Below are 13562 nucleotides of genomic sequence, written 5' to 3'. Positions count from 1 at the left end.
TAACTGTCCCATAGATGGAACATCTGCCTGCATGTTAATTAGGATTCTCTAAATTTCTAGGCAAGATGAAGGAGAAATGGAGTTCTGAGTGCAATCTTAACATCTTCAGACTTAAGGAGTTCTCACTTCTGCAATTTAGGAAATTGCAAACACAGTCTATAAAAGGATTCATTTGTTGCAGTTTGCCAAATAATAAAGACCCACCAAGGTCATGCAGCTAAAACATGAAGTACTAGGTTCTCTGTTATCAAGGGTCAAGAGAGTACATTGTTATTTCATCTCTGCTCCTTACACAAAACATTTTCAAAAGGTACTCTTGGCTTTTGGAGAAGCCTTCTTTATCCAAAATAGCTTTACACAACCTGACAGAAAAAACTTGTTTGTAACACCCAGTGAGAAATACGCTTGCACTGCAGTTACAGATGGACAATGGGACCAAAAAATAGCCAAAAAAATTAAACTCAGTATGTATAATATTTGATATTCATTTTATTAACAGTAAGCATTTTCAGATTTTGCACTTGTCAGGGGATTTCTCAGTGGATTTTCTCAAAAAGTCTCCCCAGATAAGACAGCTGCTCTTGGTTATGGTTTGGCTGCTTTTCATTTTGCATCTTAACCACTCTAACATCTAGTTTCCTTTCAAACAGCTGAATTCCCCATTTAACTTAAAAGCCTGAGTCTCAAGCCGTACTTTTCCACATTAATACAAGCCCTCAGCTTCACTTCTGTTCATTACTAGTTCTGCTATATCCACTTCTTTACAAAGGACCACTCAGTGCTGGAGCTGTTAGCCCTAGAGTAACAGCAGTCAGGCTAGGAACCAACCTCAGTAAGCACATGAGCTGCACAAGGCAAAAGCCTTGCACAGAGTAACTTGGATAACTTCACTTTTCTGAATCTTCACTTAACACACATGGAAAAAAGCAAAAGGGAGGAAGCCTCCTTCCCCTAAAACTTAGCCTAGAATAAGACATCAGATAAATCCCTGCAGAGACTGTTTCACATTGAAACCACATTAAAAGGAACAGACACATACTTGAGTTTGTTTCAAACTCACAAAGACACAAATCTTCTGCGGATGCAGAAGAGGAACAGGGTGTGAGTTGTTACTACTACAGCACTACTTGCCATCTAATTGCGCTTAGCATGGACTGAGCTACCTGAAGCATGACAAAACTTAAGCTTAATCACCTATTGATTAACACACCTAAGGAAAGCCTTAGGAAAAAAAAATTTGAACAATATTCAATTTAAACAATATTCTAAATGTAATGCTAGCACTCCCCAAATTCAGGGATAGACCAAACTGACATATTTGGTCATAAACTGACCAAATAGTGCAAGGCAGTAACCGCTCACACCACATAATCCAACAACAGATCTCTCATGAACTTAATTTCCTTTCCTGTCTGGAGTACAGGTTGTGTACTATGAATTTTAGGACTCCTTCACTCTCTCAGAAGTGTTTTGTTATTGACAAATATTACTTTATTGAATTTCCTTTATACACTTCCAGAGACCTAGGTGCCTCACCAGCAAAACCTACTAATGAATCACATTATCATACGCTCAGAGAGCTATCTATAAATATTAACTGATCTTAAAATATATTACTAATTAAATTAATATAATCTGGTCCAGCAGTCCTATCTGACAAATGTTCAACACACAACCTGCCCTTGCTGGCTTGTGTGACACTGCCTATGGGTATTTACTTCAGTGCTCTGGAAGCGAAGTTGGTGAAGCCAAGAAGTCAAGCCACAGTAGCCATCACAAACTTCTCCCAGTTATGTCCCAGCATCAGAATTTTGGAATTTTTCTTTTCCTGTGACTGTGTTGATAGAGCAAAAGATGGAGTTTGTTCAACAACAAGCCACACATCATGTTCTTAGCTGGATCACCAGCTATAGAGAATCATGGAATCTCTTAGACTGGGAAAGACCCTTAAGATCATCAACCTAGCACCACCACCTGCTATCAGTGAGTATTTCATAGTGTCATTCTGTCTTCCAACTTAGCCTTTGTTCTTAGGAAAGAACAAAGTATGGTTAATTTTTTTCATTGGCTATTGTTTGGGGTTATGGATTTTTCTGTTTGTTTTATTTTAGGAAAAAAACCCTGCTCTGGATTTGTGACAAGTATAAGATGCTGTCACTTTTCATAGATGTGCACTGTGGGAAAGGCTAAGTCCCACAGGGGTTTCAGGAGAACACTAACCCTTCTAGACACACCCCAGTCTGCCTTCAGGCCTACAGTGTATATTTCATTATTTTTTTTAAGTTGGCCAACACAGCTCCTCATGCTGTGAAGTTTCAGTATCTGCTCCCTGGTAGTTTCTTGACAGTACTTGCTGCAAAACATCCTTAAGGAAGCCCTGCAGAACCTTGCTAGCAACATTTCTCCCTGCATGATCTGCTCTCAACTGCCTGATCTAACTACAGGCTGGCAAAATAACCACTTTTTGCTACTCCTTACGCACTTCCTTACACTTCTGTTATTTTGTGATTACATTACTTAACCAGTAATACAGACACAGTACCCATCTATCTCACCAAGGTGTTGGGAGATCCTGCAGAATGAGAAGGGGAAAGCACATCCTGATAATGAAGAAACTATACTTTGTACCTGCTAGTAATTAAAAGAACAGCACTCAGCTGTAAAATCTATCATTAGTTTAAATGGAAAGGAATTTAGGGCATTGAAAGCAAACAAAAAAATCTCACTAGTACAGAAATACACTGGAAGTGTCATGAACTGAGCTGCTTCCTGAGGTACTTACGGAGCTGTGAGATAGCCTTCCAAGAAGCCAGCAACATACATAATATCTTCATTGCTTAAGGTCTGAGTGCCATAGCCTGCTCTGATCTCCAGGACTCCCCAGCCTGTTGTCTGTAGACTGTTGTTGTAGAAGCCATAAGCATCTCCACTCCTATCCAGCGTATTCCTGACCTGGAGTATTTTTTCGGCTCTATTCCAGTACACAGTTGCATAGCGGAGTTCTGTGGTGAAGAAGAAAGGAGATAAGGGAAACATAAGTAGGTGTTTCCTATGCAATACTGAAATGTCAAGACAGTATTTTGGCAATTTAAAAGTTAATTTTATAGCTTTCCATAGGCTTATAGAGATCAACACTAAAGCTAATGTACTGAGAAAGGGCATGAGGACTAACTGGAGTTTTACAAAAGCTCACAGCTAAACATTCTCATGTTATTCTTCTGGAGGTTATCTACAACTTTTTTGGTGCCCAGCTCCAGCATAACAGAGCGTTGACATAAAACTCTGAAAAGTATTTCCTTACCTGGTCCAGAAGACAATCTATACAAATCTTACTGAAAGCAACTTTAGAAGACAGCATGCCTTAACTGCAAAGCATTATAAGCTTCTGTTGACTTCATTTTCCATCTAAAGATTCAAAAACTTGCAAAAGCTTTCTACACTGACCATCTGAGGAACCAGTCCCTGAGGTGACATAACAGAAGCACTAGGATTCTGTGGATCACAAGCTTAAAGACAAAGCCCAGCAGGTATGCAGTCCTTTACAAGGTACACAATGTTTGTCATCCATCTGAAATAGAACTGATCCCAAGCATGATACGAACAGGAAGGAAGGGCATTAGACTTCCCAGAGTTCCATTTGGACTGCTGCTTTGAGAAACATTCTTGATTACTTGTGTTTTAATCCTGCAAAGCTAAAGAACAAAGAGCAAAGTAAACTGCTTTCTGAAAAACCACAAATCAAACCCCCAAACAAATAACAACAAAATCAAAAAAGTCCCACACCCTACTATTATAATTGAATCCTCCCTAAATGGGCTGTGATTACATCTGCTCTCTACGCATGACTGATCAAATCACTACTACATCCCTATTAGAAGAGTTAAAAAAATCCTGTTAGAGATCCCAGAATTATTTGAAAAGTTTTAAGGGATAAATGCATAAACAGCCCTTCTGAATGGCTGCACAGCCCTCTGGCACACCAACAGTAAACTTGCTGAAGGCACACTATGCCCCATCACCAAAATCATCAAGGAGGATGCTGACCAGTACCAACCACTGGCATAGACCACTTGCTGCCAGCCTCCAGCTAGGATTTGTACCACTGTACACCAGGTCAGTCTTCATGATGTACTAGAGACACTTCTCATGGGAACAGAAGTCACTGGCACAACCAGAACTTTAGTAGTGAAAGAACTTTGCTTTTTCCACATTCTATGAAAAGAAGTTGTTACTTGTTACATGAGTCTGTTTAGAGATGAAGTAATTTCAGGACTTGGAATACAGTGTTTAAAAACACATTTTTCATCTGCCAGGTACTGAGGCTATTTAAAGGACAGACACTACAGACTTTCAAGCAGTCTTCAAACAGCTATGAGCTTAATCTTCTGTTGTCTCCCTAATTATCCTCTAGTAATAGAAGCAGTAATTTCTACTTTAGGTTAAAAGTAAACATGGGAATCACTCAGACTGAAAAATCCATAAACATAAGAGCAGGCTGATAAGGGCCATCACTGATAAAAGCCAAAGACCACCTTACAAAGCTAAAGCTTACATACCAAAAAAGTCAGGGAAAAGGAAGTTCTGTGAGGGGGTGATGCAAGGGGTCAGAGCAGAACACAACTCGCCTGTTCAGCAGTAAACACGTGGACTGATTCCAACTAAGAAGCCCATTGCAGGGCAGAGGAGAGACTACTTGCACAGTAAACAAGGATGTTCAGGAACAGATAAAAAGAGAAAGAACAAAGTAAGGCAACCCATGACCATCTTTCCATCTCTTCAGAAGGCTGTGGAGAGGTGGCTAGAATTCAAGAGGAACCAGGGAAGCTGGGTATTGCTATTAGGGCCTGCAAATGAAATAGGTATGTAAGAATACCTATTATACCTATACAGAAACTGTCTGCCTAAAGCAAAATAGCTGTTGCTTTCCTTTGGAAAAGAAAGTTGATACCAAAGCCAGACAGACCAATCTGACACAGGTACTCTTACACAGCAGGCTGGGTTTCTTTGTTTTATGCTCTGCCAGAGCATGAACATGCAGAGATATTTTCAAAAGTCAGAACAAACTTTTTAATTACCCCAAATTTGCCCTAGCCCAGCTTCCATACATGACAAATTTAATCTGAAGAAAACAGGACTCAAAGAAGATGGAAAGGAAGGGGAAACATTAAATTACAGGATAATTTGCAACAAACCTTGAGAGGCCCTTAAAGAAATAGCATCAAGGTAGCTGTTATAGTTTAACAACAACACAGAAAAACACTATTTCCCATTACTGCTTTTCCTTTTGATTGACTCATCATCTCATTTCACCTTGCAGCTGGAGTTAAAACTACAAGCTCATAAACCTGTCTACACTACAATATAATCAAAACATTTTGTACCACCTAATCTGTTACAATTTTATTCTGTGTTCATCTAAATGAGCAGGACTACCTTTGCCAAGAAAACCATCCAGAAGCATAACACAGAGTATAGATATACAAGAAGCAGATGCACATTTTCTATCAATCCTGTTTGAGTTCTGAAAAAAACCAGGAGCCTTCCTATTGAATGATACTGGCATTTTTACATTTATTATTGAAGGGTGAGGCAGGGACCCTAGCACCTCTTATCCCAGCAGTCATATTGGTCAATATAAAACAACTGCAATGTCTCCATGAACCTACAAATCATCCTTTCATCATCAAAGTTAAGACTTCCAGGTTTTCAGCCTACTAGGACTCTGATAAGTCAAAGACTGTGATCATCTCTAAACTACTCCACCACAGTGTTGCTTAGAACAGCCTCAGTAACACACCAGAGCACACACTATCTACTGCAATGAACGACTCAAAATCCCAGGGGATAGGGCATGCAGTGGGATCACCCTTCCCTTCCAGGAGCCAGGTGTTAAGCTGAAACACCGAATCTGTTCTCTGCCTTTCGGGCTCAGTACAGGTATTTCAAAAGTTATGTTAAAACTGAACACTGTCTTTTACCTGGTAGCAACAGGAGAGTAGAAATATATACGTGTGCATTAGAATATGAAACAAACAATTAAAGGAAATACCAAGATGGAGGACTGAAAGGAGATGAAACATGAGGAAAGGAGGTGCTAAAGAATACATGAGGGAATAGCAGTAATTTGCAATGAAAGAACAGAACTGACAGAAAAGATGAAAAATGTAAGAAAAGTAGCACAGAGATGGCCCAAGACAATCTAACAAGAACACTATTACTAACATTTATTAAATAAATTAGACCTACAAAAATAACATGTATATTATGTATAAATGTAAAAATAACATAATAGCTGACATGCCTTAAGAACACCAGTAAAATTTATTTGGCAGTATCCAACAGCTACTTTTCCTTATGCTTTCCCAGCTATAAGTCATTTTTAAAACATATATGTATCGAGTTAGGTTACTAGACTTTATAATTAGAGAAATGAGTAGAACTCTTCTCCTTGCAGATGAAAGAACTACAAGGTCTGGGGATGAGAAATAATAATCTTATTTTTCCATAGTCTGACAAACAAGCCAACTCACAAGCAATGGAATACCAGTTAAAGCTAAATTAACAACTGTGAGCATCTCCTACTAATACAGAAACTACTGCTTTCCTTAACTACTAATTTTACTAATTTAACTATTAATTTTTATCTGTGGTTTTCCAAATGTGAAGCTATTTTTTTGTAGAGATGTACTTCATAGATTCTGCCTATAAACTTTCCACTAAATAGGAAAGCTATCACTCTCCTGTTTCACTGAAAACTAGTTTTACATCACTTCAAAGCACAAAAAAAAAAAAATCTAGACCAAAAATGCACATTTGATTTCAGTATACCCTGCCCTACAACTAATATTCAGCAGTAAAGATTGTATTATCACAGTATAGCATTTAAGTATTTCAGGTCAACCATAATAAGGGTGTTTCTGTTCAATTTTTTAATTTGAAAGAGCTTGACCTATTTTTCCATAAAGGTTTTATAGAATCTAAGGTTTGGTGTAAGCTAAGGGCTGGAAGCGATCTTAAAAATCACCTAGTCCCAACCTCCATGCAATAGACAGGGTTACCTTTCACTAGTCCAGGTTGCTCAGGGCCCCATCCAACCTGGCCTTGAGCATTCCCAGGGATGGGACATCCACAGCTTCTCTGGGCAATCTGTGCCAGTGCCTCACCACCCTCACAGCAAAGAGTTTCTTCCTGTTTCTTATCTCAGCCTGCCCTCTCTCAGTCTAAAACCACAGCCCCTTGTCCTGTCACTACATGCCCGTATAAAAAGTCCATCTTCCTCCTTTTCATAATCCCCCTCCAGGTACAGGAAGGCTGCAGTGAGGTCTCTCCAGAGCCTTTTCTTTTCAAGGCTGAAAAACCCCAGCTCCCTCAGACTATCTTTGTCAGAGAGGTGCTCCATCCCTCTGATCATCTTTGTGGCACTCCTCTGATCCTGCCTATCCATATGTTCGTTTTTTTAGAAGCATCCTTTTAACTATTTTTAAAAGGCTGTATAACTCTAAAGAACAAAGGAGATTTCAGTATACAATTATGATTGGAATCTATTACAAAACATTAGTATTTCAGGGCTTCTTTAGAGATTAGCTTAAACCACACAAGAAATTAACACAAATCCCAGTAATTTTCAAATAAAGGAGTAAATGCTTTCTTCATCTGCCTGAATATAAGCTATTTGCATTTTCCAGTCTACTCACCTTAATTAATCCCATTTCCTCATGCATTTCAGGTCTAAGTAATTTTTCAATTTGCTTCCAACAGGCCTGTCATTCTTTGCAGCCTAATTCCCTGATTTGTGCTTACATCAGTGAAAAGCAATATTCAAATGTGACCTATCAATTAAGAGTTTCAGTCTTGTATGGTTTTCATGTTCACAAGGATACTTAGTAGTAAAGCTTACCAAATGCAGAAAATTTGCCAAAACAGCTATAGGTACCTAGTATAGGTCACCCTGAGGAAACAAAAATAACCATTCAGCAAGTAACTTCACTAATCTTAGAGCACTTCAATTTAAGTCATATTAAAGAACATTCTCTAGAAACATTTTCCAAAGTGTATGATGAATAATCTTCAAGGCATTCAAAATGCTAAACAATGAACCAATTAAAAAAAAAAAAGGAATCTAGACAATTCACAATGTTGAAAGCCATTTAGTCTATCAAATAGCCTAAAGGCATTTCTATTTTCTCTTTTTTAGTTTTCTACCAGTAATTCAATGATGATGCTAGAAATCGGCTAGAAAACTACCTCTTACCCTAAGCTTCATTTCATTTCCTCTAGATAATTCACAGCTGATCCTTCCTTCCATCCTCCTAACTGAAGTTTCTGTCAATTCAGGTAAAGTTTTAAAAACATGTCTGCTAGATGAGACAGGACTGCCCACAAAATTATATGGTCATAACATTTTGCACACACTGAAACAACTGTTATGTGAATTTCTCCTTGGTTTGTGGGACTTAATACATTAACTAGAAAATTCCTGGAAGATAAGCATCAAATCCAGCCCTTAAAACCTTCAGAATTTATTGAAAGCAGCACAAGAGCGAGATACTGTGTCCCTGCCCAAGGCAGCATGGTTGGAACAAGATGATCCTTAAGCTCCCTTCCAACTCAAGCTATTCTGGGATTCTGCATGAGTTCTGGAACACAGTCCGTGACCTATAACCACAAGGTAGCACTAAAACTCTGTTAGTCACAAGTTGCAGCATGCTGTAGGCCACAGCACCACAACGAAGTCTTCATCCCGAACGATTCCCGTGCCTGCATACGACATTGAAAACCAGGTCGGCTGGGAGCTCGAGGCAATTTCCCACCTGTTGAATCCTCACTTTGATTCCCCGCGCCCCTTCTGGGAACTGGGAGGATGTTTAGAAAGCGCCGGCACCGAACACCCACGAGGCACGGCCGCCGGGGCACGAGGTGCACCCGGAGCAGCCCCTGAGGGGGGCAGAGCCAGCCCGGCCTGCGGGGGCCCGCCGTGCGGAGCGGGGGCCCGGCGGCCTCGCACCCGCGTCCCAGGCAGCACGGGCCGGAGACGCGGCTGCCACAGGCAGCGGGAGAGCCGCGCTGCCTCCGCCGCAGCCCAGCCCGGGCCGAGCTACCCCTCCCGGCCGCCTGACAACACCGGGGCTGGGGGCACTCGCGGGGCAGCCCCGGCGCCTCCTTTCGTCCCGCTCACCACGGCGAGGGGGCTTTGGCCGGCCGCCCCCCGCGCCCCCGCTCGCCTCACCTGCGCGGCCGCCCGCCGCCGCCCACAGGAGGACGAGCGCCCAGCAGCAGCGGCACACGCCGCCACCCGCCCGGACCATGCCGCTGCTCCCCCGCGCCTCCTCCGAGCGCCGGGAGGCGGCGGGACTTTAAGAAGTTCCCTCGTTCAGGGCAGGTCTCGCCGCTGCCCCCGCCTCCTCCGGTGCCCGCCCCGGCCGCGGCGGCCCGTGCTGGAGGTGGCCCTGCCGGGGACGGTTGCTCCCCGCGCCGGCCGCCGGGATGTGCCCCGGGAGCGGCGGCATCTTTCCTGCCCCGATACCGCTTTGGAGACCCCAAGGCCTGGCTGAAGTGTGAGACTCACTCCTGGCCGAGCTCCGGCCTCGCAGGGTAGTGAAGGCGGGTCCCCAGGCAGGTGCCTGTTCTCCTCGAGGGTGATTAACCTAAAAGCGGCGAAGGTTTAGCAAGAAAGGCCTCCGAAAAGACAGAAGAGGAGTTTGGCGATGCCTTCTCAAACTACATGTTTTGCATCACAGGAAGGGCAACTTTCAGCCCTGTTGGGAACAGCAACTGTTGTGTGTGTCCCAGCAGAAGAAATGAGGGGCAGCTCTTTTCCTAGGGTTTACAGATAAGAGATAACTTTCTATGGGGTTTTCCTTTGCACTCGTGATTCAGACCATTTTGAGGCACTGTGTTTTTGTCTCACCCAGTGTTGGATTTTCTGCCTATCCAAAAAGGGCCATTATTTGGACTTCGTGTTTCAGTAATTGTTTGAGACAGTTTAAATTTGATACCCGTGCCTGTAATAACCTCATATAACAAGGTCACATGCCAGCCAGTTCAGGCCTTGGCCCCAAGCCCAGGGTAAGAGCACTGTATCTCCAGGCTGCAGGGATCCTTCCATACCTACCGCTGCTTTGTTATGGGCTACTTTTCACTTAGAGAGAAGGAAAAATCAGACATCCAAACTAGAAACCAGGATTTTTTTAGAGTACTCAAAGTTGATTTTATTGTGATGTGTAGGTAACAGATCCATGCATGGACAGAACCATGTGAAAAATAAATCTACCAGAAGATTGGTCCATCAACTCATTGCTAAGGTAACCATTTCTCTTCAAAAAACAATACAGAGTTTATTATCTGAAGAGCACTGTAAAGAGAAGGGCTGCTGAAAACTAAGCACTGTTTAAAGTAATTTTATCCATCAATGTCAGCAGGCATGTGTTCTAAAATAATTTGTATCTCAGCGGTGTCAAGGGTGGAACCCACAAAACTCTTCTTTAAAAAGGTAAGCTAGGTCACTTGCATCACTTCAGAGATCAGAGATCAGTTCTCATTGGGGTGATCATAGTGGTCGTCTTCAGGCTTGATGAGTCCAGCACTTGTCACTACATTACAACCAACTACACTTGCTGAGTGCTTCAGGTACAGCAACCAGAATAGCCCAGCAGTGCCCAGCAGTGCAGCAGTCACACCCAAGAATGCAGACTTGGAGACAAAGCTTGTTGGTTGGCACCATGAGGTAGAAAATAGCAGACTTTATATTTTTATTGTACATAAAAGCTTTTTAATACACACCAGTTTGAGCACATCAGGGTTGTTTGTTTTTTTTTATCCTCACCTAAATTAATGTTTCCATTAGGACACAGACAGAGGATGGTATGGTATTAATGCCAGTTTGAGTTTCAGATTGGTTATATTTAATGTGAAAGCTGTGGCTGTTGGGTACGTACAGCTTATTTTATACACAAAGGTGTTATTTGTCTGTATCACGTTCCTGAATGTAGGAATTTACATTTATTAGGTAAGGGTATAAGCCAAACAGAACCTCATTATTTAATTTTTCCAGTAATCTTTGCACTTCAGTGTTCTATTTACATCTACATTGTTCTTTTGATATGTGTGTGTGTGTGTTTTTACAAAGCCAGCTTCTCTTAAAAAGAAAAAACAGAAGAAATTTGATTGCTCTCTTTTAATTATTTTTATGTCATTTAGTTGAGAAAAAACACTGTTCAAAACTATAAAATAATAATTTTGCACCAATTTTATTGTTTGGATACTGACCAATATTTGACAACGGTGGAAGTACTTCTGCATTGAAAGCTAACAGTGCACAAAAGGCCCTTGCAAAAGCAGATGTTATTCACTCACTAGATGTTATTTCTTCATGTGAATGCTGATTTCCTTAAACATGTGGCCCCTGTGCTTTTGTTGCTTTTTAAAGCTGTGTATTAATATCAGTGCCATGGTGTCAGTTGAAGAACGAGTCATCTGAGTAAAACCTGCTTGACTGTAAAACTGCATCCAAAAGTTGAATTGAAAAGGTCTGAGGTTAAGAAGTCCAGATAATTTTATTTCCTTAATTTCTGTTTCACTTCTGGTTTGTGGGCAGAAGCAGAAGTGGTGAAAAGATATGAAAGTGTCTTGTTTTGCAAGAATGACAATTTCATTTTTCAGGCCCAGGAGATTCAGATAAACTTTAGAAACCATACTTCTGGAATAAGTTCCTAATGTAAATAACAGAAGTGTTGTCTCTTGAACAAAGTCAGCTTGATTAAAGAAAACATGTGAAACACAGAGGAAAACAGCAGAAGAAACAAAATAGCAATATATCCAGGTTTTACACATATATTTAATTATATTTTGAAATATATTACACCAAATCTTTCTTCAAATAAAAATACAACATCTAAAGATCATGACAAATTAAGATTTTGCTGTGAATATTTTCAGAGTGGATTATTGAACAGGCTATCACAGTTTAAAAAAAACCTAACTAAAACAAAAACCCCCACTATTTTCCAGACTCAAGTGCAAACATTTTCATTTACTTCAGATCATGCTGCATGTGTCCTAATAGAGTCATCCAACAATTTCAATGTTACAGTGAAGAGAGGTTTGATTTGCTGATAGCAGGTCAGACAGTAAAAAGGATGCTTGAAAAGATGTTTTCTTTTTCCTCTAAGTCTATAAGCCTCCAGTCTCCACATGAAGTTGTCCAGAGAGTTGCTGCAGCTTTTTGAGTCACACTAGATATCCAGTTTTAAACATATGTGGTAAAATTCTCTGTGCTGACCAGTTGCAGGTATTCCAGGGTACCTGATCGGCAGCTACCTACCCGTGAAAGCTCCTGTGCCTTGGATCCTTCATTTTCCCTTTTCTGAAGACTATTGGTTATCATCTCTGCTAAGTCATCTTGTAACCGTTGCTGATTCTCCCTAAAAATCAACAAGATAGAGAAAAAAAAAATCAGTGATTCATGTGTTTTTAGTGATCCTCAGGTCGCCAGAGATTTTTACATATTTCTAATCCCATGTTTATCTTAATGACATTCCCACACTCCTGATAAAAAATGTGGCAGGACCAAATTCTGGTTCTGAATTTGGGAAGAGAAGTCAGGATTTTCATATGAGTATTCCAGATGTATGCATCAGTATCTTTGCTCAAGAGGTCTGTAGCTATGTTATTATTGACCTTAAAAAGTCATGATAACTTGCATAAAAAGGGAGACACAAATTAGATTCAATCCTAATCAGAATAGTTTTTAGCTCTCAACACCATTACTGGTACCAGAACTTTAACTATTCAATTTCAGGTGGCCTTCAGCAATAAAGTTGCCACTGTTTCAGAAACTTCTTCAGTGTATTTGGCTTTTGCTGGAGTACCCCACACATGAAAATTTTTAAGGGGCAGTAGCATATGAGGAAGTGCAAACAAAAGCATCACTGTGAACCAACTCAAGAGGTACTTTCAATAGTACCTCTGAATTTCAGAAGATTGCTATTACAATAATTCTGGTAGTCTCAACAGAGCATATTAATTTTTAAAAAAAAGTTCTGAGTTTACAAAAGAGATGTATTATGGGGTAGTCTTGACAATATTTCCTGCTCAGCCCTACCACTTGTACTTTCCATTTAAAAAATAACAAAGCTCATGAGATTCTGTAGCAGATTACGAATTTGATTATTTCTATTTTGCAAATGCCCCAAGAAAAGCCTCATAGTCTGCTTAATCTCCTGTTTTCTCTTAGGGAATAAATGGACAGCTAATTTTATTTCTGCAAAGGACACACTGTGTAAGATTCAAAACTTACAGTAGAAGCAAGCTGTAACATTTATTTATGCGTTTCAGGACAAGGGATCCCCATGTATCTGGCAAACACCAATTTGCAATATCATTGCTTCAATTTGTAATGAAATACTGTCATTTCAAAGGAGAAGGCAACAAATTCCCACTTAGTGAAGAGTTACTACACATGTATTCAGAGCAGAAAGTGAGAAAAGAAACTTCCACATTTAGTGAGTTTGCAGGAAATAAAGAGGTACTCATATGCAAAATAGACACTAAAAAAATGCAACAAG

General features: G+C 40.6%; 2 protein-coding genes across 10 annotated transcripts in view; both read right to left on the bottom strand.

Moving 5' to 3' along the window:
• Nucleotides 1-11831, bottom strand: part of PLBD1 (phospholipase B domain containing 1) — a 54962-nt gene extending 43131 nt beyond the window's left edge. For 5 of the 6 annotated variants that reach the window (XR_015286428.1, XR_015286425.1, XR_015286427.1 and 2 more), the window contains exons 1-2: nucleotides 9227-11831; nucleotides 2783-3002 (exon numbers count right to left, since the gene is read on the bottom strand). Coding sequence is in view for 2 of the 6 variants with exons in the window: in XM_086887635.1 (XP_086743761.1) it covers nucleotides 2783-3002; nucleotides 9227-9305 (299 nt within the window). In the remaining 4 variants the exon portion in view is untranslated. Of the gene's footprint in view, nucleotides 1-2782; nucleotides 3003-8810; nucleotides 9201-9226 lie in introns of those variants that run through there. The other variant, XM_023929556.2, reaches the window with a different exon arrangement.
• GUCY2C (guanylate cyclase 2C) overlaps nucleotides 11814-13562 on the bottom strand; it is a 54075-nt gene continuing 52326 nt past the window's right edge. For 2 of the 4 annotated variants that reach the window (XM_086887626.1, XM_023934122.2), the window contains 2 exons: nucleotides 12320-12419; nucleotides 11814-12230 (listed from right to left, as the gene is read on the bottom strand). In XM_086887626.1, the coding sequence (XP_086743752.1) occupies nucleotides 12039-12230; nucleotides 12320-12419 (292 nt within the window). In that variant the 3' untranslated portion in view covers nucleotides 11814-12038. Of the gene's footprint in view, nucleotides 12420-13562 lie in introns of all 4 variants that reach the window. The other 2 variants (XM_023934154.2, XM_023934146.2) reach the window with 2 other exon arrangements.

This window comes from Cyanistes caeruleus, chromosome 4 (genome assembly GCF_971803275.1).
Source record: "Cyanistes caeruleus chromosome 4, bCyaCae1.hap1.1, whole genome shotgun sequence".
Classification (NCBI taxonomy): Eukaryota; Metazoa; Chordata; class Aves; order Passeriformes; family Paridae; genus Cyanistes; species Cyanistes caeruleus.
Note: the sequence above shows the minus strand (reverse complement) of the source record. Positions and strands in the feature narration are given on the sequence as shown.